Source organism: Sorex araneus, chromosome 9 (assembly GCF_027595985.1).
Source record: "Sorex araneus isolate mSorAra2 chromosome 9, mSorAra2.pri, whole genome shotgun sequence".
Classification (NCBI taxonomy): domain Eukaryota; kingdom Metazoa; phylum Chordata; class Mammalia; order Eulipotyphla; family Soricidae; genus Sorex; species Sorex araneus.
The window spans coordinates 9872125-9896079 of record NC_073310.1 but is presented as its reverse complement, the minus strand read 5'-3'; the positions used below and the strand labels follow the sequence as shown (position 1 = coordinate 9896079).

The 23955-nt window shown below is 49.1% G+C and overlaps 2 protein-coding genes across 2 annotated transcripts in view; both read right to left on the bottom strand.

The window, feature by feature from the left end:
- Positions 1–23955, bottom strand: part of CCDC60 (coiled-coil domain containing 60) — a 166361-nt gene that overhangs the window by 30343 nt on the left and 112063 nt on the right. The window contains 2 exon segments of the mRNA XM_055147096.1: positions 8563–8670; positions 15527–15631. Coding sequence (XP_055003071.1) covers positions 8563–8670; positions 15527–15631 — 213 coding nt within the window.
- Positions 19915–20349, bottom strand: LOC101554543 (60S ribosomal protein L26-like). The gene has a single exon (XM_055147309.1). It carries the CDS (start codon positions 20344–20346, stop codon positions 19915–19917), a length of 432 nt encoding a protein of 143 aa, XP_055003284.1. The 5' UTR covers positions 20347–20349.

Below are 23955 nucleotides of genomic sequence, written 5' to 3'. Positions count from 1 at the left end.
TGCTACAAGTACATAACTCTCTCTCTCTCTCTTTTTTTTCCTTTTTCCTTTTCCTTTTTTTATTTTTTCTTTTTCCCCCTCATCCCCCCCCTTCCTGCGCCTCATAGTATGGTGTACGCCACGCCGCGTCGGCCAGCGTGGGGCTTTTGCTTAGTTCACAGTCCAGAGAGGTGGCTGCTACATTAAAAACCTTCAATATTTCAACAAAAACTTACTGTTATTATTTGGAGTTTTCCCCCCCAAGTCAGACCTGTTCAAATGGAACCGTTTCACATTGCTGACAATTATAAATGTTAAGTCGCGCGGACGCAGCGACTTTTGGATTTGGATTTGGATTTGGTTTTGGATTTCTGTATAAAGTCCAGGGAGAATTCTGCCAGAAATTACATAGCCCAGCTCACAGTCCCAGTGCATTGCTGTAAGAAGTCTCTGAATTCAAAGTCTTTAGGCGCAGAGGGTCCGATTCGTGCTCAGCGGCTCGGGATTTATCTGGGCCGAGGGCGTGCCGGTTACGCCCCCTTCCCATGAGTTCCTGGGAGCCCCAAAAGTAAAAACCGAATACCTCTGGGTTTGGAGTCACAGAAGATGGCGCCTGCCACATGGGTGCCGCCAGGCTGCTGCTTTCCGTGCAGGAAGACAGGGTGGGGAGGAAAAAAATCCATCCCCGGCAGCACAGAGTTGTAGCCCAGTTCGGTGTCCCAGTGCATTGCTATCGGATGCTGCGCTGGATGCCCGAATGTGTTACATCTCTGGAATCAAAGTCTTTAGGCGCAGAGGGTCCAACTATTTACTTTTTATTGAGTCACTGTGAGATACAGAGTTACAAAGCTGACCAGAGTCAGGTTTCAGACATACAGTGTTCCAACACCCATCCCTCTACCAGTGTACACTTCCCACCACCAATGTCCCAAGTTTGCCTTCTGCTATTCTGCTACCCTACACCCCAGCCTGTTTCTAGGGTAGGCACTTTCCTTTCCTTCTATCTCTCTGTCTGTCTGTCTGTCTGTCTCTATCTCTGTCTCTATCTCTGTCTGTCTGTCTGTCTGCCTGTCTGTCTCTATCTCTGTCTCTATCTCTGTCTGTCTGTCTGTCTGCCTGCCTGTCTGTCTGTCTGTCTGCCTGTCTGTCTCTATCTCTGTCTCTATCTCTGTCTGTCTGTCTGTCTGTCTGTCTCTCTCTCTCTATGTGTGTGTGTGTGTGTGTGTGTGTGTGTGTGTGTGTGTGTGTGTGTGTGTGTGTCCCCTTTGGGGCATTATGGTTTGCAATGTAGGTACTGAGAGGTTATCATGTTTGTTGCTTTGCCTGTTTTCAGCATGCAGTTTTTATCCAGCGCGACCACCTTTGTCTTGGTGGTGCCATCTCTAACTCAACTGCCTTGTCCCCCAGCATTTGAGGCAGACTTTCAACCATGGGCCACTCCTCCTGGCCTTTGTTTCTACTATCCTTGGGTATTGGTCTCATATTATGATTACTTTTTAATCTCCCACAAATGAGATTAAAATCATTCTATGTCTATCCCTCTCCTTCTGACTCATTTCACTCAACATGATATTCTCCATGTCCATCCACTTATCAGCAAATTTCCTAACTTCATTTTTCCTAACAGCTGCATAGTATTACATTGTGCATATGTACCATGGTTTCTTTAACCAATTATCTGTTCTTGGTTGTTTTCAGATTCTAGCTATTGTGAACAGTGCTATGATCAACACAGAAGTGCAGATAGCATTTCTGCTGTGTATTTTTTGGCCCCAGGGGTATATTCACAGAAGTGGTATTGCTGGGTTGTATGAAAAGTCAATTTCTAGTTTTTTGATTAATCCCCATATTGTTTTCCAAAACGGCTGGACCAGTTGGCATTCCCATCAACAATGAAGAAGAGTCCCTTTCTCCTCGCATCCACCCCAGCACTGGTTGTTCTTATTTCTTTTGATGTGTGCCAGTTTCTGTGGTGTGAGATGATATCTCGTTGTTTTGATTTGGGTCTTCCTGAGACTTGGTGATGTAGAACATTTTTTCATGTGTCTTTTCGCCATTTGTATTTCTTCCCTGAGAAAGTTTCTGTTCATTTCTTCTCCCTATTCTCAATGGGGTTGGCTGTTTTTTCTTGTTAAGTTCTATCAGTGCCTCCTATATCTTGGATATTAACCCCTTATCAGATAGTTATTGGGTAAATGTTTTATTCCAATATGTGGGATGTCTTTGTATCTTGGTCACTGTTTCTTTTGAGAGGCAGAAGCTTCTTAGTTTAATGTAGTTTCATTTGTTTATCTTAGCTTCCACTTGCTTGGTCAGTGGTGTTTCATCCTTGAAGATGCGTTTAGCTTCAGTATCACGGAGGGTTCTGCCCACATTTTCCTCCATGTGTCTTATGGATTCAGGTCTGTTACTGCAGTCTTTAAACAATTTTGACCTGACCTTTGTGCCTGGCATTAGGAAGAGGTTTGAGTTCTGCCCTGTTTTCCCAATACCACTTGTTGGAGAGCCTTTCCTTGCTTCACTTCACATTTCTTGCTCCTTTATCAAAGATGAGGTGATCAGATGTTTGAGGGTCTGTGTCTGTTTCATTTGACTCTGTTCCATTGGTCTGCACATCTGTCTTTATCCCAGTACCATGCTGTTTTAATCACTGCTGCTTTGTACTGCAGTTTGAAGTTGGGGAAGGTGTTGCCTCCCATCTTCTTTCTCCAAGGATTGTTTTTAGCTGTTCATGGGGGATTTATTGTTTCATATAAATTTCAGGAGTGTTTGATTAATTTGAAAACTGCCATGGGTATCCTATTAGGGACTGCATTGAATATAATGCTTTGGGGAGTGTTGCCATTTTGGCAATATTAATCCTCCCAATCCATGATCAGGGGATGTGTTTCCATTTTCTTATACATGTACCCCTTTAACAGAAAAGAAAAATTCTTAGCACTCCCCCACCCCAATCTACAGTCATTAAGTGAACAAATAGAAAATGCCCCTCCCCAACTAAACCCAAGACAGCTATCAGCCCATTGGCTTCTTCCAGTGCCTTTGCCCACGACTTGGGTACGGTGGGCACCTAGTACTGCCCACTTTGAGAAACAATGATCTGTGCATCCGTCCACCCATCTTTCCCTCGTCTGCATTTCCTCTGCAGAAAAAAAATTTTAGATGACTGGGATCCATCGAATCAGGACTATCCCCTGAGCCCAGAGTAGCGAGTGGAGGGGACGAGAGGCCAGATCAGTCAGGGATGCACTGACCCTGGTCTGGACTGAGCGGGGCTGTTGTGACAGGTCTGTACATAGGGGAGATTCTCCAACAGAGGAGGAAAAAGCCAGCAACCTTACAGACGTCTGAATGATCATGGCCAGGACGCCAAAGCTGCAGAATCACAAGCTTTTTACCAACCCAGGTGGGAAAATGGGGGCATAGCCTCTCTGGTGGATCCTCACTGGTCATCCCCCACCAAGACCCCGAACCCCCTCCCCGGCAATGCACACAGACACGGAGGTGGGTGGAAGCCGGACTGGGAAGGGAGGGGGCGAGCATGTCCCCCTCTCCCTCCTTTTGGTTAAGTCTTCGTGTTTGGCTACACAGCACACAGAAAGGACATTTGAACGGTTAACAGCGAAGCACATTTGATATGGGCTCTGCCTGCTTTTCACCCGAGGAATCAAATTGGGGAATATTTAAAATCTAGCCAGAGGAAGAAGGCGCCACCCCTTTGGCTCAAAAACACATTTTAACTCACGACGCTTTTGAAGTCTGATTTGGGGCTCCCGACTGGAGGCCTCGGCATTTCTACGTTCCTTTTTCAGAGTATTTCTTTCAGACAGCAGTGCAGAGGGCTCTTGGCTCTGTCCCTCAGCACCCGCGTCCCCCGCTGGGCCCTCGCCTGCTTCTTGAAGTTCAAATGCAACCTCCTACCCCCACCTTCCCCCTGTTCAAATTAAAACTGGTGCCAGCCAGCCACATGCTTTCAGAATCTTCGTTCTCCCGGCCCCGACTGGGAAGATGGACGTTTTGTGTGTACTGACTCTTTCCGACTTCCAAGCGGACTTGCCATGTGGGGAGACTTCAGGCAGTGGCTAAATGAGCTAAACGTGGAGCGAGGTTCCCAGGGATCTTCAAACGCCCCGCTCCCGAGTGCAGCCCTTGATAACGGGAGGACCCGTGGGCTGGAATCGGACCTCAAGTTTCCTTTTCAGTAGCCAGGAAACCACACAGCAAGATCAAGGCGAGGAGGAAATGAAAGAAACCACCTGTGATTTTATCCCCCTCCTGGCTGAGCACACTTCTGGTGGAGAAGGGCCAAGCCTTTGATGCTACTTCCCACGGCCGTGTGTGTGTGTGTGTGTGTGTGTGTGTGTGTGTGTGTGTGTGTGTGTTTGGAGGTTTGTTCTTTAGGTCCTGAGTCAAATGGTATGACTTCTGGGTTCTTCTAGTCTGGTACAGCAAACAAAAGTCAGAATACACATTCAAACACGAAGAGGTGGGGGTTGGAGCGATAGGACAGCGGGTAGGGCGTTTGCCTTGAACGTGGCTGACCCGAGTTCAATCCCTGGCATTCCATATGGTTCCCTGAGCACCGCCAGCAGTAATTCCCGAGTGCAGAGCCAGGAGGAACCCCTGAGCATCACTGAGTGTGACCCAAAAAGAAAAAAAAAAGGAAAATATGGAAAGGCTGGAGCAATAATACAGGGTGGAAGGTACGTGCCTTGCATGCTGCCAACCTGCGTTTGACTGGCACCCCAGATGGTCCCCCACACCTCACCAGGAATGGTTCCTGAGCATAGAGCTGGAAGTAAGCCATGAGCAGTGCTCAGACACAAAACAAAACAAACAAAGGAGGTGGGGCCCGGGGAGACAGTGCAGCGGTTAAGGGCTGCCTTGCATGCGGCTGCCCCCAGTTCAATCCCTGGCATTTCCTGCCCCATCGAGTCCTGCCAGACGCAGCACTGGTGGCCCCCAACGCCAGAGTGGCCCGAGAAATAGCCCCAGCTCTGCAAGGCCTTCAGTGGTACCACATCCTCGGTCCTTGCATTGAGCTGCTGGCCTGAATAGAGAAGAGTTGTTGGTTGAGTGGAGAAGAATTGTTGGGTCTCCCCAGCACTGCTTGGGACACCCTTCTCCCCCCACAAGAGAGAGAGAAAAGAAGTAAAGAAGCAAAAAATATGATATAACTTTTGTTTTACTTTGTTTCATTGGGGCGGGGGTGGGTGGGTGTGTGGGTTACAACTCTTGGCGTTCAGGGGCTCCTCCTGGCTCTGTGCTCAGGGAACCATATGTGGTACTGGGGATGGAACTGGGGTCAGTCATGTATTATCTTCCTGGCCCCCCTCAGGGGTCCTTAAATTGGGAGAGGGGCCGCAATTGTGAACAGCTCTCATGGCCTGAACACTGGCTGGATTTTCAGCCTTTGGGCTAAATGGTTGGTTTTTGTTTTTGTTTTATTTGCACAGGGGTTACTCCTGGCTCTGCACTCAGGAATTACTCCTGGTGGTGCTCAGGGGACCATATGGGATGCTGGGAATCGAAACCGGGTCGGCCGCATGCAAGGCAAACCGCCCTCTCTGCTGTGCTATTGCTCCAGCCCCTGAGCTAAATGTTTTACATACTTTATATTGCTTGCTCCTTAGGGCAGTTCTTCTGATGCAAGAAACCTTTAGCCAGGAAAAAAAAAGTTGGCAAGCGGCAGGACCTGGACACGTCTGGGCCCATCCACTGGATGTGGACATCCTTGCTCTCATTCACTTGAAGCTTTCTGGGTTTAAATAAACACACTTAAAACTGTGGGGGGAATTGCATCATGGAATAAGAGTGAAAGAAAAGAAATGGAAAGCAGGCCTTAAAAACAAGATACTCTTCTTTCCTACTAACTGAATAGACACTTTCTCAGGCCAGAGAAATTGCTCAGTGGATTGGCCTGCATACTTTGCACGCAGGAGGCTCACACTTAGTTCTTGCCTCTTTGGGGGGTGGGGGGTCACACCCAGCGATGCTCAGGCGTTACTCCTGGCTCTGCACTCCAGGAATTAATTCTGGCAGTGCTTGGGATCATATGGGATGCCGGGGTACTGAACCCGGATTGGCCGTGTGCAAAGCAAACGCCCTACCCGCGGTACGATCACTCTGATCCCCCACATTTAATTCTTGGTATCGTGTGGTCCTCTGAGCACTGCCAGTATTAACCCCTCAGTACAGAGCCAGTAATATCCCCTGAACACTGTTGTATGTGACCCAAACTGCCTTTCCCAACTGCTGCCTCTTACTTAACACCACCCCCCACAACCCCTGCACCCTGCAAAAACATAGTGAGTTTGCAGTAAGGGAATGGTGAGGGAAACATGTACTAAACATTTTCCTGAATACCATTGACCACCCAAATAAGATTATTACCAGAGCAAATGGTTCACTGGAGAAAAAGATCTAAATACTCTCACTGCCTCTGGGGCTCTCTGGGCTGCCTTTTGCTTTTGGGTCTGGCTGCGTTCTGGGGAGCCTCTATTTCTCTAGACCTCTCGATGGGATTACGTCCTGACAATTCCTTGTAGAAAACTCATCGTCTTCTTCCCTGCAGGGGACAATGTTGGGTCACGTGCACCTTTCTAAGACTAGCCGGAGAAATAGAGATGTCCCTTTTCACCCTCTCAATCTGAATTCACACTCGCGTTCTTTCTTCAGTTTTGGAGAATGAATACTCAGACTTCGAAGACGCGACGTTGCTTCCAGGAGCTTGCTCAGGGAGGTGAAATGCTATTATAAGCCCACTGGCTCGGGGCTCTATTTCTTAGAATCTAAGCAATCAACTGTGAAAAAAATTAGATGCTGTTTTCACCCAGAAATTCCATTTCTCGGACTCTCGCCAATAGAAGTCGGGCGCAAAAATTCATGTATAAGGATGTTCCCTACGTCTGTTTGAACAGGTAAAATCCTTCAAGTCCATCATGCGAGAAATAGTATCTCAGTTATGGTCTTTCCATTCCCCCGAACAGTGTTTTTTCAACCTTTTTCTGACTGTGGAGCCTCCTCTCAACCTGTTTTCTTCTTGTGCTGCCTCTTGGTCCTGCCATTTACATTTTATATGATTGGTCCCCATGGAATATTCTGGGTCCTCACAGGGGACCATATGGCCCTGGTTGAAAATATACCTTCGTAAACTTGGAAATTGTGGAAATTGTTCACAGTGGGAGATCTTCTATGTACAATCATGGGAAGATGGTCAGGAGATATTGTAAGAGAGAGGAACATTATGGAGAGAGTGATATATAGATAAAGACAATGCAGGTGATGTAGAACAAAATACAAATAATCCATTTCTGTCTATATTTGAGAGGAAGGCACTAGAAAGGTCTAGAAGGAAAATTACCTTAGGCCTTTGAAATAAGTGGGGAGAGTTGGGGACAGGGGGAATAAAGTTTTTTTATGCTATGTATACTTAGGCTTTTGTTGTTGTTGTTTTGGTAAAACATTGGCCAAGAATAAATTGCATTTATCACTTGAGTAGTGTTTGTTTCAGTTTAGAAAAATAACATTTGGGAATTTTCTGAAAGCTCTCAGTTTTAAACAAACTGTGTGAGCCACAAGGATATTTCGGAAAGAAATGTGGGTGCTTTGGTGAGAATAGGATGAACTGGAGGAACCCCAAGACTCCCAGTTTCATCCAACTTCCTGCTTCAAGTAGAAGTTTCATTTTTGAGAAATCTATGTTGTGTTTTGGGGGTTAAAGAACAATTCCGGCTGCCTAAGAGAACGAGGCTATAAACTCACTGCATCAAGGGAAATCACATTTTTAAAGTGTGTCCCAACAAAGGCCTTGAAACCATTTGCAATTACTTGTCAATAGATGCATGATATTTATTTCTGGGTTGTTTTTGAGGCTCTGGTGCAAGAGATGAATCCTGATGCAGTGGGGTTTGGGAGCCTATTTGGGTCATAAATGTCTCCAGCAGGCCGGATGCAATTAAGAATCGAGGATTTTGGAAAAGAAAGAAGATGGAATCCTCTTGGGGTGTAGGGATGGGAGGGGATAGCAGATATCAGTTTCTTGGGGCACGAGTAGGGACTTCCCACTTAGGGAGCAAGGGAACTATTTTATTGGATGCAACCTGGGCCTTCCAGAGCAAACCCAGTGCCTCAAATCAGGGTTATTGACTTCTGCTGTCTCCTTCCCATAATCCCCAGGACTCTCCTGGCATTAGTCTGTCTGCTGGCTGCTTTTCGTGCCTCATGGTGGGATGTAGTTTCTGCACGGGGACCCAGGCTGGCATGAGTCCTCCCTTCTGGTGGGGACATACCTAGTCCCTCGGTTGGGAGAGATACCACACTCCGGAGTGTCTGCCTGAGCAAACCCAGATGCTGTAGGACCTGATCCCTGAGGATTTCTTTGGGTCCAAATTAAGAAACAGCCGTGTGTGTGTGTGTGTGTGTGTGTGTGTGTGTGCGTGCGCGCGCGCGCAGCTGACCCTTGCAGATCCCACGGTGTACTCAGGAGATCACCCACAGAAACCCACGCAGGCCCACAAATGGAGGGGAAGGACATACAGAAGCCTCTTTCCCGTCCCCCAGGTGATGGCGAGGGAGACATACCTTAGATTCCAGCAGGTGATCACCGGCTTCATGGTGTGGTGGGTATGGTCAATGGTCAGGGCCTCCAGAAGCCAGTGGAGGGCACAGAGCTGGCGGAAGAGGGCTTCCCTGTGTAGACAGCGAGGGAAGATAAGGGGGGAGCCTATGAGAAAGAGATTCTTCTTCAAGATCATAGCACACACAAGGGCTTGCTGGCCACCAATCTGGGAGCTTTTGACACGCCCACTTCCCATACAGCAGCTCCTGAAATGTTCACAGTGGACCCATTTTACAGATGGGGAAGTAGAGGCTCCGAGGAGTTAAGGAACATGTGCAAGGGTGACGAACCGAGAGGCAACAACTTGGTTGGCCACCTGGAGTTGGTGTGCCTCTCCGGGAGGGAGGCAGGACCTGAGACTCAGAGAGGCGTAGACACTTGTTGGATTTGACCCAGAGTGAGGATTTGCTCCCGAGTCTGCTTCAGAGGTTGTGATCACTCGGGATTGTGGGGTGCAGAGGTAGGGGATAGCTGCAGGTCTTTGGAAACCCAGCAGCTCCCCCTTTTCTTCTCTGAGCCCTTGTCCCATTTTTTCCCTATGCATTTCCCTCCCCAGACAACTTTTCTCTCCTCAATTCTAACGCCAAGCCCCCACGCGTGCCCTGACCCTCGCTCTTCCACTCCAGCCAGGGCCCTGCAGGCAACCGCACACGGGCAGCCCCGGGCACCCAGTCATGCCCCAGCAGCATCTGTCTGTGCTCCAGATGCCTGGTCCTGGGTTGTGACCCTTCACTTTGCTTCAAGTCATTGAGAAAGGCCCGGGGAGGCGGCCCCTCTCCTGCCCAGCAGAACCCACTCTATTGGGCATGGGCTTGTGTGGGGTTGGGGTTGGGGAGGGGGATCCAAGCGGGGCTGGGAAGAGTGAGCCAAGGGAGCTCATCCTCGGGGCCGTGGGGGGTCTGCTGGGTCCCAGGAAGACACGGAGCCTATGAGCATCGGCTTCCTCTCCTCAGGACACAGAGACAGGGACACACGTGACCTCAACCCTTCTTCCCTGGCGTAAGACCTCCGCACACCCTAAACTGTCTGGTTTGGGCTGAGTGGTGGGGGCCCCCCACCCAGCATCTCAGGACGAGAGTGGGCATGGAGGAAAGACCTTGCAGGAGGGATTCTGCTAAAAAGAGGGGTGGGGAACCTGCCCCATCACATTGGAGTCCCGGGTGGAGAAAGTTCAGATACACAGAAGGACCCAGTGGTGCAGCTTCCAGGGAAGGGCTGAATGAGGCCACAGGAAGCAGGCAGCTGTCTGACCACCAATTGCAGAAGCCGTGGGAACTGGCCTGGTGGCACTTGTCCTTGGACTCCAATTCTAACTCGGAGAGAACACACCTCTGTGCCCTCATCGGCTTCCTCTGATGGTCCCCCCGTCTCTGGCACCTGGCTCTGGTATCCCTGGAAAACCAGCCTGTACCTGTATACAAGGACCTTGGTCCCCCTCTCCCTCCAACCTCGAGTCCCTGCCCCACCCCTGGGCTGCCCCTCTACGGGTGCCTGGTAACCCCCCAGCCCCCACAGTGACTCAAGCTCATCACGTCTCTGCACTGCGTGAGGTGGAATCCTGGCTTCGCTGCCTACTAACTCTGTGGATTCTACTAACTACTAAGTACCACCTACTAACTACTAATGGGAGCCTCCGTTCTCTCATCTGTATGCTAGACATCACTGTGAGCAAGAAGGTGGGGTGAGGTGAGGTGCCCAACACTATTTTCTGCTCCCCACTACCTGTTCCTCTCCCTCCTCCTCTGCCTCTCAGTGCTTGGGTCTTAGCTCAGATGTCCCCTCCATCAGAAAGCCTTCCTTGGTTTTCTGAGGTGAGTGTTAAGTTCTGCCCTAGGAGGCAGGTTCTAAAGTACCTTACAGCCTATCTCCTTGACCCTACATTTTGTGGTCCCTACTCTGTTGTATCTCCTTGTTTCCATGTCTCTCTAGTCTAGGAGTTGGCCTGTGACAGAGTCTTTTTCTTTTCTTTTTTGCTTTTTGGGTGACACTCGGCAATGCACAGGGGTTACTCCTGTCTCCGCACTCAGGAATTACTCCTGGCGGTGCCCAGGGGACCATAAGGGATGCTGGGAATCCAACCTAGGTTGGCGGCATGCAAGGCAAATGCCCTACCGCTGTGTTATTGCTCCAGCCCCTGTGACAGAGTCTTGACCTGGCAGATTGCCCCGTGTTGGGTACAGAATAGGTTCCATCCTCTTTCCGTTTATGGTTGCTGTCTAGAAGGTGGCAGGCGTGGGTTTTGACTTGACATTTTCCTGAGGCATAATTCGCATGTGCAGAGCCACCGAGATAATGGAGTGCAGTCACAACAGTGTTAGGACATGACAGTAAGCACTCCCGTTGAGAGCTTACATTGTGCCATATGCTCTATTAAGTGTCTTCCTTGCAGTAACTCATTGCTATCTGTAGAACAACCCCCTGAGGACCGTCCTCCACAGATGGAGAAACTGAGGCACACAGGACCATCCACATGTCTTGCCCCAGGTCCCAGAAACTGGCTCAGGGCAGCTAGGATTAGAGCCTGGGTCTGTGCTTTGATGTTGGTGCTGTTCTGGCCTGTGTGAGAATGAAGCATCTTCCCTTTTCATCAGGAGAGGGTTTTGTCTGATGGGCTGACACCTGTTCCTCTGTTCAGAGAGCGTTTCACACACACACACACACACACACACACACACACACACAAAATCTGTGCATAAAAAAAAAGCAGCTTTCTTCACAATCACCCAAACTAGGAAGCCACAGAGGTATAGGTGAATGGATGAAGGAATGACGGTTTCAACCGGACAATGGAATATTATTTGGTGCGAAAAAGCAATGAGCGAGTCAAGCCCTGAAAGGACTTGCCGGCGGATCAAAGGCTCGTTCCTAAGGGAACTCGGCCAGTCTGGAAAGACCAACGTGCTGTGTGATTCCAGCTCCGCCAGGATGCATCCCGACAAAGGCAAGGCGGGGGAGATGGCACATAGACCAGAGGCTGGCAGGGGGCGTGGGGGTGAGGGATGAAGGTAGGAGGCGCTTAGAGGATGTTTATAGGGCAATACTCAGGCCAAACATCTGTCTTTGGTGGGGGGGTGAGGGGACCTCCCCAGCAGTGCTCAGGACCCTGGGGACACCCCTGGTGATTCTCAGCTGTGAGGTGTGATTCCCAGCTGTTATTTTGTGATCAGGCATAAACCTGTGCCCCAGCCCCCTGGCGCTATCTCCCTGGCCCTTTATAAGCTTCTAATAAAGTGCCTCAAACCCTAAGATCAATGATGAACTAGAAGGAAGGAAGCAAGGGAGGGAGGGAGGAAGGGAGGGCGGGAGGGAGGGAGAGCAGAGTCCCCCCTCCCAAACGTGTTTGATAGACATCATTCTTATCTCCGAAGGACTGGATGTCGGGGGAGGGCACAGTATCTTAAATCCCACCAAACCGAAGGAGGCAGCACTCGCTTTCTGAAATGCAGGGCATGTCCCAGCTGAGGTTGCTGGACGAGGATGGCTGAAGCCCGCTTCTTCTTTTTTTTTTTTTTTTTTTCTTTTTATTTTATTTTATTTATTTTTTTTATTAGTTTATTTTTAATTAGAGAGTCATCGTGAGGGTACAGTTACAGATCCATACATCTTTGTGCTAATGCTTCCCCCATACAAAGTTCGAGAACCCATCCCTTCACCAGTGCCCATTCTCCACCACCCGTAAACCCAACATCCCTCCCCCCCTCCCCAGACCCGTCTCCCCCCACCCCACCCTGCCACTGTAAGCCCGCTTCTTCTGAGTTCCCTGCACTCTGACCCGGGAGCCAGGACCCACAGTCAGCCCACCCGCACGGCCCCCTCGATGGAAACCGCGAAGCCAACCGGCATCCACGCGTGAGAAGCCAGCGTGGTGGTGGTTTTGCTCTTTGGCGAAGAAAACTCTGAGAGCACGCGCAGAGCCATGCCCTGGGGCAGTGCCAAGGGCCATGCTGGGCACGGCGGCAGGCGGGCTCAGCTCTGGCTGCACAGTGCCTTGGCAAAGTCACCCGGAGGCGAATGTAGGGACCGTTTCCCCGCCCCAGAGCCCGGGGCTCTCCTCCCTCTCCAAAGGAAAACAATCAAGTCTCCCTCGGCGTGACTGCATTGATCCCCTGACAGGCAATTCGGAATGTTCAGCTGGTTTGGTTTTAGTTACATCAGGATCGAAGGGACTGAGTTGGCTCTGAGCCACGGCAGCTGAGGAGCTGAAGGAGAATTTGAGAACTGACCAGGCGGAGCCAGCCTTGAGTGGCCGTTGGTAGAGCGATGACAAAAACGTCGATTCCCCATCTTCTCCCCACATCCGCCATCCCGCCCACAAACTGCAGTGTGAATTTGCAGTGCCCCATTGAGAGACAGAGGCAGAGAGAGAGAGAGAGAGAGAGAGAGAGAGAGAGAGAGAGAGAGAGAGAGAGAGAGAGAGAGAGAGACTGTCCCCTAATTTTTTTTCTTTTCGGGTCACACCCGGCGATGCACAGGGGTTACTCCTGGCTTTGGACTCAGGAATCACTCCTGGAGGTGCTCAGGGGACCATATGGGATGCTGTGAACCGAACCTGGGTAGGCCACATGCAAGGCAAATGCCCTCCCCGCTGTGCTATCGCTCCAGCCTCCTGTCCCCTATTTCTTATATCTGGGCTGACCTGGTCTCTTGCTTGTGTCTGTTGAGAAAGAATTACTCAGGGCCGGAGCCACAGTACTGTGGGTAGGGCATTTGCCTTGCACGCGCCCAACCTGACTCCAATCCCTGGCATCCCATATGGTTCCCCGAGTACCACCAGGAGTAATTTCTGAGTGTCTCAGAGCCAGGAGTAAACCCCTAAGCATCACTGGGTGTGATCCAAAAAGAAAAAAAAAAAAGAATTACTCAGTTCTTTCTAGGGGTCCATTCTGAGCCTGAGCATCAAGACATTCAGCGTGCTGCGTTGTTCTCGAACCCTTCCCAAATGCCACATTGGCCAGACAAGGCTTGGCTTGGGATCCAGTTCCTGTGTCCCGTGCATGGCAGACTAGCTCAGTCTCTGGTGGGAGACACACTCGGTTTAGAGCCCCGGAAGTGCATGGAGCAGAGTCTGTGAGCTTGGGCAGTCGCACAGACCTCTCGCCTCTCGTAGCTTCTGCTCCCTTTCCTGTACAGCGGGAGTAACCGCTGATGCGTGATAGGGCAGCCAAGAGCATCCTGCGATGATGCCTGGACAACGAGTGACTGCACCCGTCTCCCTGTGGGCCGTGCCGGGGGCTGACGCATATACCTGACAGGGAGCAGAGTCTGAAACCCACTGTCCTAGTTTCAAGACCCCAACGCAGTGATTTCTCAGAATGGGGAGTTGGGTGCAATTGTCCCCGTGGGAAATGTTGGTTGTGGTTGGGAGACATTTCTGGGCGTCCCGACTCAAGGGAGAGAGTAAGGACCATCTCCCCAAGGGCACAAGACCAACCTTCTCAAAACATAGCCTGTCTCCAAGGTGATGGGACTAAGGCTGAGAAACTCGGCTCCAAAGAGAAATGTCATCTGTGCCTGAAAACGTCTAGTGGAAAAGGGCTATCAAGATGAAGGGGGGAGAAAAAAAAAAGGAAAAATTGAACTTTAAATCTCTTGACATCGTCAAGACCAGCGGAACAAGATGTCAAGATTTTAAGTATAGGGAGTGGGGTGGAGGGTGGCAGGAAGATAGAGACACTGATGAGTGCCTGCCTCAGGGCAGAAAAAGGCCCTCTGGGGAAAAGCTCCCGGAGCCCTGGGAAAAATCTATCTCTCCAGAGCCCCCGCTGAGAGCATCCTGCAGCTTTTGGTGAAGGCTGGGGACAAATTTGATCAGGCTCTCAAAGGACAAGGCACGAGCGCCTCCGGCTTGAGAAGAGGCGTAACTCAGTCCGAGCTGCTGCTGGTCACTTCGCCCGAATCCCCTCCTGGCTGCTTCCTATTGTGCTTGTCCTACCCCAGTAATAATGTGGTGGCCTCAGGCTTGAAGAAGTTCCTTTCAAAGAGGGCCAAGCTAGGGTAGGTAAGAGAGAGAAGGGACCCGTGTGACAGTAATAGTTGGAAATGATTGTGCTGCACAAGAATTGAATGTTAAAAGTAAGTAAAGGGAGATACCGGATAACCTTTCAGTATCTGTATTGCAAACCACAAGGCCCAAAAGTGGGGGGAGGAGAGAGAGAGACAGACAGACAGATGGATGGACAAGAAAGACAGAGACAGACAGAGATAGGGACAGAGATAAAGACAGAGAGACAGAGACAGACAAAGAGTTAAAAGTAAGTAAAGGGAGATCCCGGATAACCTTTCAGTATCTGTATTGCAAACCACAAGGCCCAAAAGCGGGGGGGAGGAGAGAGAGAAACAGACAGATGGATGGACAGAAAGACAGAGACAGACAGAGATAGGGACAGAGACAAAGACAGAGAGACAGAGACAGACAAAGAGAGACAGACAGAGATAGACAGACAGAGACAGACAGAGACAGGGACAGAGACAAAGACAGAGAGACAGAGACAAAGAGAGACAGACAGACAGAGACAGACAGAGACAGATAGAGACAGAGAGAGACAGAGAGAGAGAGAGAGAGAAGCAAACACTGCCATGGAAGCAGGCAGGTTGGTGATGGTTGGGGGGTGATGGGAGGGAAACTGGGGACACTGGTGATGGGAATGTACACTGGTGGAGGGATGGGGATGTTGGAACACTGTGTGACTGAAACACAGTTTGACTGAAACCCAATCATGAACAACTTTGTCAGGGTCTATCTCACAAGTGAGTCAATAAAAAATCTCTAACCTCCCCAACACCCCCCTCCCCCCCAAAAAAAACCCAAAAAACCAAAGAGGGCCAAGGAGAGACTGAGCTGTCAGTGACTCCCGGAGTCACCCCCGCCCCTGGACTTCTATTTCTAAGGGAGCTAGGCGTGCTGGCTGGAGGGGAGCTGCTACTCACACGTGTGCCTCCGGGAGGAAGGGAGACACGATGCAGCTGTACATGGGCGTGAACGGGCGCGGGATGCTCCCTTTGACTGTCTTGGTTTTCTCATCAAAGTAGGCGCTGAAGGAGAGAGACAGGAGAACAATGAGTGGTGGTCGGGGGGAAAAAACCCACTTCTCTTCACAGGCATGAGCTGGCAGACGGGATCAGACAGCTGCTCCCTGCAAGCCACTCACTCCGGCTTGAGAGGGCACCGGTCAGGAGGCGGGGACAGAATGTCCAGACCCCTGCTCTCTCACGGGCTCCGAGGGAGGAGCACAGGGAAGGGACATGCTAAGTTCCACGAAGCTCAGTGAAGGAAACCAACAGTACGGGAGGCCCGACTCACACCTAACCCGTCAGGAAGTCCTCAGACCACGACTTTAGCGAGACCGTTATGCGATATTATATTGTAGTGAGAAATATAAGGTAAATTAATTTGTGGCTGCCAAGGGAGCAGGCTTGGGTGGGAAAGTAGGGAGGGAAGAGCACATTGATGGTGGGATTGGTGTTGGAATATCAAATACCTGAAACAACTGGTTGGCGAACAACTTGGTAAATCATAGTGTTATTTATTTATTTATTTGTTTGTTTGTTTATTTTTGCTTTTTGGGTTTCACCCCGTGATGCTCAGGGCTTCCTCCTGGCTCATGCACTCAGGAATTACTCCTGGCGGTGCTCGGGGGACCCTATGGGATGCTGGGAATCGAACCCAGGTCGGCCGCGTGCAAGGCAAATGCCCTACCCGCTGTGCTATAGCTCCAGCCCCCTAAGTCACAGTGTTTAAATAAAGTTTTTTTAAAAAAAAGACAAAAAAAGACAAGCTAAGTTGATCAACTATTGGCACACAGGCATACTATGTGTGCATGACAAATCTAGGGGGCTGTTGTTGTGGTATCTTCAAGGGCCGGCATGGTAAAACATATGTGCATAAAAGCTGTCATTAGTAGCGTGTAAACATAGGTCAAAGGCAGCAATCTAAAACATATTTATAAATATTTTAAAAAATATTTATGAACTCAGCCTGGGAAGGGATCAGGACTCAAGAATACATGCCTTGCATGTGAGAGGCCCTGGGTCCCATCCCTGGTGCCACATGGGCCCAGAGTGCCACCAAAGCATGACCCCCCACAGAGGGCTGGCGCGAAATCACAGCAGGTAGGGGATTGCACACCTTGCACGTGGCGACCCGGGTTTAATCCCCGGCATCCCATAGGGTCCCCTGAGCACCACCAGGAGTGATTCCTGAGTGCAGAGCCAGGAGTAACGCCTGAGCATTGATGGGTGTGACCCGCCCACCGAAAAACCAGAAAAAAACAAAGCAAAACAAAGCAAAACAAAACCAAAAAATGCATGACGCCCCCACAGCAAGGGCCAGAGAAGATGCTCAACCGGTTGTGCACATACTTTGCATGCAAGACCCTTGGTTGGTTTAATCCCAGGTTCATGAGCTTTTGCACATTGCTGGGAGTGACCCCTGAGCACAGAGCCAGGAGCATCCCTCCCTCAAGCACTGGCAAGGTCTGACTTCAAGCCCAAACAGTGTGGGCTCACAGATTGACCTTTGCAGACCCCACATCCTCGAAATCTCATGACTGGACAGTGGTTCATCCTACAGGGTGGGCAGGTAGGGACCTACACAGCGTTCTGGTTGACCACGGGCCACCCACAAGGTGCGGCCTCTCTCTCTCTACAGCCTGGGTGGCGGGCTCTGCCATCTCCGTTTGTATAAGCACATCTTCCGAGAGCTAGGAAACTGCCCCAAGATGTGTTTCTCTGTGTATATCCCTGTTGCTAAGCAACGCCTGGCTGTGAAAAGCAGAGAACGGGGTGTGGAAGGACCTTGAGGGCTGAGGCTGCAATTTAAAATTGGGTGATGGGGCAGGGCATCTATGAAACATTGGTGCTTGAGAAAAACCTATGGAGTGGAAGAGAGGGTGTCTTCAGATGGCTGGGCCCGGGCGGACAGGAAGCCCGGGGCTGATGCCCCACGTGGGACTGGGCTCTAGGACCTGTGTGGGTTGAGCAAGAGTGAGAGGGAACAGTGAGGGTGGGGCAAACTGTGCAGCCTGGCGCTGGACTTCCACCTTTCCTCGAGAAAAGGTTCTGGGGAGAGGATCTGATTTGCAAGAAGGCTGCCCCCAGGAGTCTGCGGATGCTAGCCTGTGAGGGCAGTGAGAGCGGGGTAGGCGATGGGATGGATACAATGGGCACAGGGAAGGGACAGCCCAAGTTAGCAACCCTTCTGTCAGCTCTTTTTGTCAGGAGGCTTTCTCCAACTCTGTATGACCAAGCGCAGTGCTTGGCTGGTGGGCCTGGTGAATGGACTGTGAGATGTGAGGAGGGTGTGTGTGTGTGTGTGTGTGTGTGTGTGTGTGTGTGTGTGTGTGTGAGAGAGAGAGAGAGAGAGAGAGAGAGAGAGAGAGAGAGAGAGAGCACGCACTGAGACTTGAACCCAAGACCTCTTCACACATCAGAGGCAGTGTGTGTATGTGTGTGTGTGTGTGTGTGTGTGTGTGTGTGTGTGTGTGTGTGCATGCACTGGGGATTTAACCCAGGACTTCACACATCAGAGGCATGTGCTGGATCGCCGAGCCGCATCTCTAGCCCTGGAGGTCTTGAATTTGAGAAGTAGGTACAAGGGAGTCCTCAAGGATGAATGTAACCAAGTCTTACGTCCATAGCCCATGGGCAGGCTACCATGAGAGCCTCGAACCCAGACCTGTCCCAAGACAGCACAGAAGCTTCTCTGAAGCCAGAGACCCTGAAGGGGACACACACAGAGAGGCGGAGAACAGCCCAGAGAGGCAGCTCGCTTCTGACAACACTGGGCATTTACCAGAAAGACAGTTTCAAAGGGCAAGAAATCTCTTACTCCTAACACTCTATTTAGGTTATTTATTCTGTGTCGTTAAGAGATACATCATTTTAGCTAGAGAAAATGGTTTGTTGTTGTTGTTGTTTTATTTTGTTTTGTTTTGGCATCCTGGGGATGAAACCCAGGGCCTCTCACATGCCAAACAAGTGCTCTACCCTTGAATTGCATCCCAGCACTGAAAAAAAAATAGGCTTCCTCTTCTTCAATTTTAGCCACACTTACATCACGGGTTCTCTTATTTTTGCCCGGGACTAAATCTTGCTCACAGATATGTCCCAATTTTGCATGTGTGTATAAGTGAACAAACTGTGTTTTTCAATGAGCAGATTTCACTTACAAATGGAAAATCTCTGGCTCTTGGGAGCTTGGTGGTTCTGGCCTCTTGGGGCAAGAAAGAAGGAGGCCCAAGACTGAACGTGTGGCATCTTTAGCATAGGGGGTACACCTGGGACACCTTATGTGGGCTCTTCACTGTCCACCTGCCTGACTAACTCGGGTGACTTGCGTGCTCTCGATTGCTTGGTGCTGAGCCAAGTCGGAGCAGTTTTGTGACCACGAAGTTCCAATTTTGTGGCTGCAGGAGGGCCAGTCTGTGGAGACACACCGTGAGGGTTGAGAAGGACCCGGTTTATTCGCAACCCACCAGCGGGTGGGAAGATGGCAGACTCTCGTCCTCAAAGCTGCCACCTGTTCTCAGTCACAGAAAGTCTTTTTACAGAGACAGGACAGGGATGTTTGAGAAAGGATGGGCTCCAGACCAGCCAGCCCAGAATGAACAACAAAATTCCCAGCCTGGGTTGGTCCTCCGAGGCCTTCTTCCTTTCATCGGCAAAGCTAAGTGCAGTAAGGGCCAAGCTTTGGGGGAACAGAACAAAATAAGGAAGATTGTTCTCTCTCTCTTTTTTTTTTTGCAGTCTTCATTTTACAGTTTTTTTAAAAATTTTATTTTATTGAATCACCGTGACAAAAGTTACAAAGCTTTCAGGTTTAAGTCTCAGTCATAATGATCTAACCCCCATCCCTTCACCAGTGCACCTGTTCCCCCACCAAGAACCCCAATATACCCCCCTCCCACCCACTCCCCTGCACCTGAGTTGCCAATAATCTTCACTTTATTCTCTCTATACTTTGGATACATTCAATATTTCAACAGAGAACTGATTATTATTATTTGGAATTTTCTCCCAACAATTAAACCTGCTGAAAAGGCTTCATTTAATAGTTAGTTTTCAATTGCTGAGAATGAAGATTATAGGAGCTCATGCGGCCAAGGCAGAGGACGCGAGGTTTTGGATTTCTGTTGTTTTAGCTCAGCTCACAGTCTAGATGCATTTCTACAAGTCTCTGGGTGCCAAAATGGGTTAGTAGACCTCCTGGATCATAGTCTTTAAGGAGCAGAGGGGCCGGCCGTGTCGTGCGCGGCTGTTCCAGATCTCATCTGGGGCTTCATTTTACAGTTTTTAATCAAGTAGTATATAAGATAACATTATTCCTGCATCTTATCAAGTGCTTCTTCCTTATATTTTCCCTTCTCCTTTCCTCCTTGGTGAGACTTGCGTTCAAGGATCTTTTTGCGATCTTGGTCCACTTTCAGTCTGGTGATGACCACCTTCCCGGGGTCAATGCCCACATGGACAGTTGTGCCATTGGCCTTCTCCCACTGGACTCGTTCAATGTGGATGACATAGTTCTTCCTGTAAACCTGGATGAATTTGCCCATTTGTTGACCTTTGTAGTGACCTCTCACCACCTGAACCTCATTGTCATTCTGGAAGGGCAGGGATCTCACACTGTACGTCTGTCTCAGCTCTTTGGAAAGAGGGGAAGGCGTAATCTTCCTACGAATGTGGGAAGGTGCATTGAGATGCCTCTTACAGTCCTTGCTCTGGTCAGAAGTCACGAAAGGACAGAACTTCATTTTGGCAGTTACCCCTGCAGTGATGGCCACAGAAGGGAAGAGCAAGACTGTCCTTTGTGGGGAAGGGGAAGGGGAGGACAAGTGTCCTTATCTGGAGGGCTAAGCTGCTTCCTAATTCCATCAGGCAGGCTTCATTTCTATTGGTTGAATCTTTGGAAGCAACTCCCGGGCACAGTCAGTCATTTATTTAATATCTCTGCAGGAGAGGAGGGAGGTTGTGGACACAGTGGGCAAGGAGACATACTCAAGTACCCCCCTTTGAAGTTCAGAATTTAGTGGGGTACACAGGCAAAAGCAAACACAACATTGGCCCAGGAAAAATTACGAGATGAATTCAATTGAAAAAAAAATCAGCAAACTCTGGTTTGCTGGGGATGAGAATGTGTGTGTGTGTGTGTGTGAGAGAGAGAGAGAGAGAGAGAGAGAGAGAGAGAGAGAGAGAGAGAGAGAGAGAGAGAGAGAGAGAGAGAGAGAGAAGTTTCCCTTCTTTTCCCCCCAAGAGCCTATCACAAGGAACATAACCTGCAGGCTAAGCCCTTCCACCAACAGTTTAGGTTTGCAGATACAACGGGGAGTGCCTCAGAGAACCGTCGTCTAAGGGAATTTATTGAACGCCCCCTTTTATAACATATTTTCTTTTCTACATAAACTGCTTTTTTGAGCATGCAGGAAAGATGGTTCTTTTTTTCTTTTTTCTGGGCTTCTTAAACCATTGGTAATGGCCTCATATGGAGGTTGAGTAACTGAGCCGGGTTGCATAAAAATGTTGAAAAATAAATAGGGGGCTTAGGATTAACAAACGTGTGATTGTAAACCTACTTTATATGCCCAGGGTCCTGGAAAAAAAATGTCTCGGGGAAAAGTCAACCAAGTTTAGGAAGTCCTGCTCTAGGACACAAGTCTGCTGTCTTGCACCTGCCATCTCATTGCCTGTAAAACTCTTTCCAGACCCATCACTCAGTCTTGGTTGACAGGCCAAGTGGCAGTGGAACTGATCCTTCAAGGCTACAGGCATTCCCCAAGAGAAAGGCTGTGTGGCAGAGTGTTTTGAGCGGATGGTACAAATTCCCAGCCAGACAGGGAATTTGGCTGGATTGGAATCAGGTTTCTGGAGTAGAAGCTGTGCCATTTGCAAATGATGTCCTAAGTTCTTTGACTTTCTTCCAATGGAAAGGTGGGTCCATGTCCTCCTTTCCTTGGAATCTTTAGTTTGTGATTGTCTGAGCTAATACAATGTGCCAAGCAGTGGTTTGTAGCTGACTCTTGGGCTCCAAGGAAGGAAAAATTTTCCTTCCATGTAATGAGTTAAACTTTGTGTTAAACCAGGCCAAAGATCAATAGTAGAGAAAGACAACTGTCTCGGCCCCCGAATCTAAAGGACAGGCTTCTTCATTTTGTCTTTTTCCAAAATTCTAACACTTGACATTGTTTAGGTCCTTAGATACGGTGGAGAAGGTCTCCAGGACAGCCCAGAGAAGATGTTACTCTTCATTCTGGAATGCACTGGTCTATAACTCATCCTGTCTTCTCTGTTCTTTCCCTATAAAGTGGCCAAGCAAGTCTTAAGTGTGCAGCATCTAACCAGGCCAACCTTGTCCCTCAGTGGTTGAGAATATGTAGGCATGAACCTGGTCTTTTCACTCCTTATTCTCTGGCTCGAAGTCTTCTCTCAACTGTAATAGTAATAAGAAAAATTCTATTCCTTCCTCCTTTTTTTTTGAACCCCTACCAGTGAAATTGGAGCTCTAAAATGAGGTCCTTGAACAAAGTGGGAACGGCCTCAGAAGGAAATATTTTAGGACTTGATTGATTTCCCTCCCCCTGTGTAGTTTATCATATCTAAACATCTGTTTTTTTTTTTAAAGCAGGGACCAGAGAGGTAGTACAGTCAGTAAGGTGCTTGGCCAACCTGGCTTTGATTTTAGGCACCATATATTGTTCCCTAAACACTACTAGGTGTGATCCCTGAGCTCAAAGTCATTGTAAGTCCTAAGCACAGCAAGATGTGGCCCCAAAATGCATACAAAGAAAATGAAAGAAAGGAAGAAAGAAAGAAAGAAAGAAGAAGGAAGGAAGGAAGGAAGGAAGGAAGAAGAAAGAAAGAAAGAAAGAAAGAAAGAAAGAAAGAAAGAAAAAGAAAGAAAGAAAGAAAGAAAGAAAAGAAAGAAAGAAAGAAAGAAAGAGAGAGAAATGGAGGGAGGGAGGGAGGGAGGAAGGAAGGAAGGAAGGAAGGAAGGAAGGAAGGAAAGAAGGAAGAAAGGGAGGAGGGGCTGGAGCAATAGAACAGCGGGTAGGGCATTTGCTTTGCACACGGCCGACCCGGGTTCGATTCCCAGCATCCCATATGGTCCCCTGAGCACCGCCAGGAGTGATTCCTGAGTGCAGAGCCAGGAGTAACCCCTGTGCATCGCCAGGTGTGACCCAAAAAGCAAAAAAAAAAAAAGAAAGGAAGGGAGGAAGGAAGGAAGGAAAGAAGAAAGGAAGGGAAGAAAGGAAGGAAAGGAAGAAAGGTGGGAAACAGGGAATAAGGGAGAGAGGAACAGAAGGAGAGAGGGAAGGAAGGAAAGAGGGAAGCAGAGAGGGGGAAGGGAGGAAGGGTGGAAGGAAGGAAGGGAGGAAGGAAGGAAGGAAGGAAGGAAGGAAGGAAGGAAGGGAGGAAGGAAGGAGGGAAGGAAGGAAGGGAGGAAGGAAGGAGGGAAGGAAGGAAGGGAGGAAGGAAGGAAGGAAGGAAGGAAGGGAGGAAGGAAGGAGGGAAGGAAGGAAGGGAGGAAGGAAGGAAGGAAGGAAGGGAGGAAGGAAGGAGGGAAGGAAGGAAGGGAGGAAGGAAGGAAGGAAGGAAGGAAGGAAGGAAGGAAGGAAGGGAGGGAGGAAGGAAGGAAGGGAGGGAGGAAACTTATCCTGTGGGCTTAGATTAGGAAAAGGGGGAGGGAGGATAAATCCTTATGCTTTAATAATGCTCAAGATCAAATGCTTTGTTAAAAAAGAATTTATAAATGAGCACTTGTATTTTTGATGTTTCTGTGGTTGGAATTATATTCATAGAGACAGAGTTCTTAGACGTGAGATAGTTTCTAGCCTGCTGGAAATTAAAATTTTGAGCCATAAATCTGAGGATTTTAGGTAATTGAAGCTCAGGGAGATCAAACTCACTTGATCACAAAATAATAGCTAACAATTACTGAGCATGTTTCATATGCTGGGCTCGGTGCAGAGTATTATTTCATTTAATCTTTATAACAAGCTGGTGAGTGTCATACCGTTTATAAAGGGGAAGGAATAGGAGTCTCAAAAAGATATATTTAGTTGCTTCAAGTTAAACAGTCAAATGGGGGACTCAGAAATCCAAAAACGAGCCTTGTGTTCTAGAAGGCTACACTGATAGAAACCATCTCCCACTGCTATTTCAATAAAATGACCCCATCCACATCTCCCCATCTCTCCACCTGTGTTAGCTAATTTTTTTTTATTGTTGCTGTTTGTTTATTGGGCCATACCTGGCAGTGCTCAGGACTTACTCCTGACTCTTTGCTCAGGGATCACTCCTGGTGGGCTGGGGATCAAACCTGGGTGGCCACATGCACGGCAAACACCCGACCTACTGTACTGTCT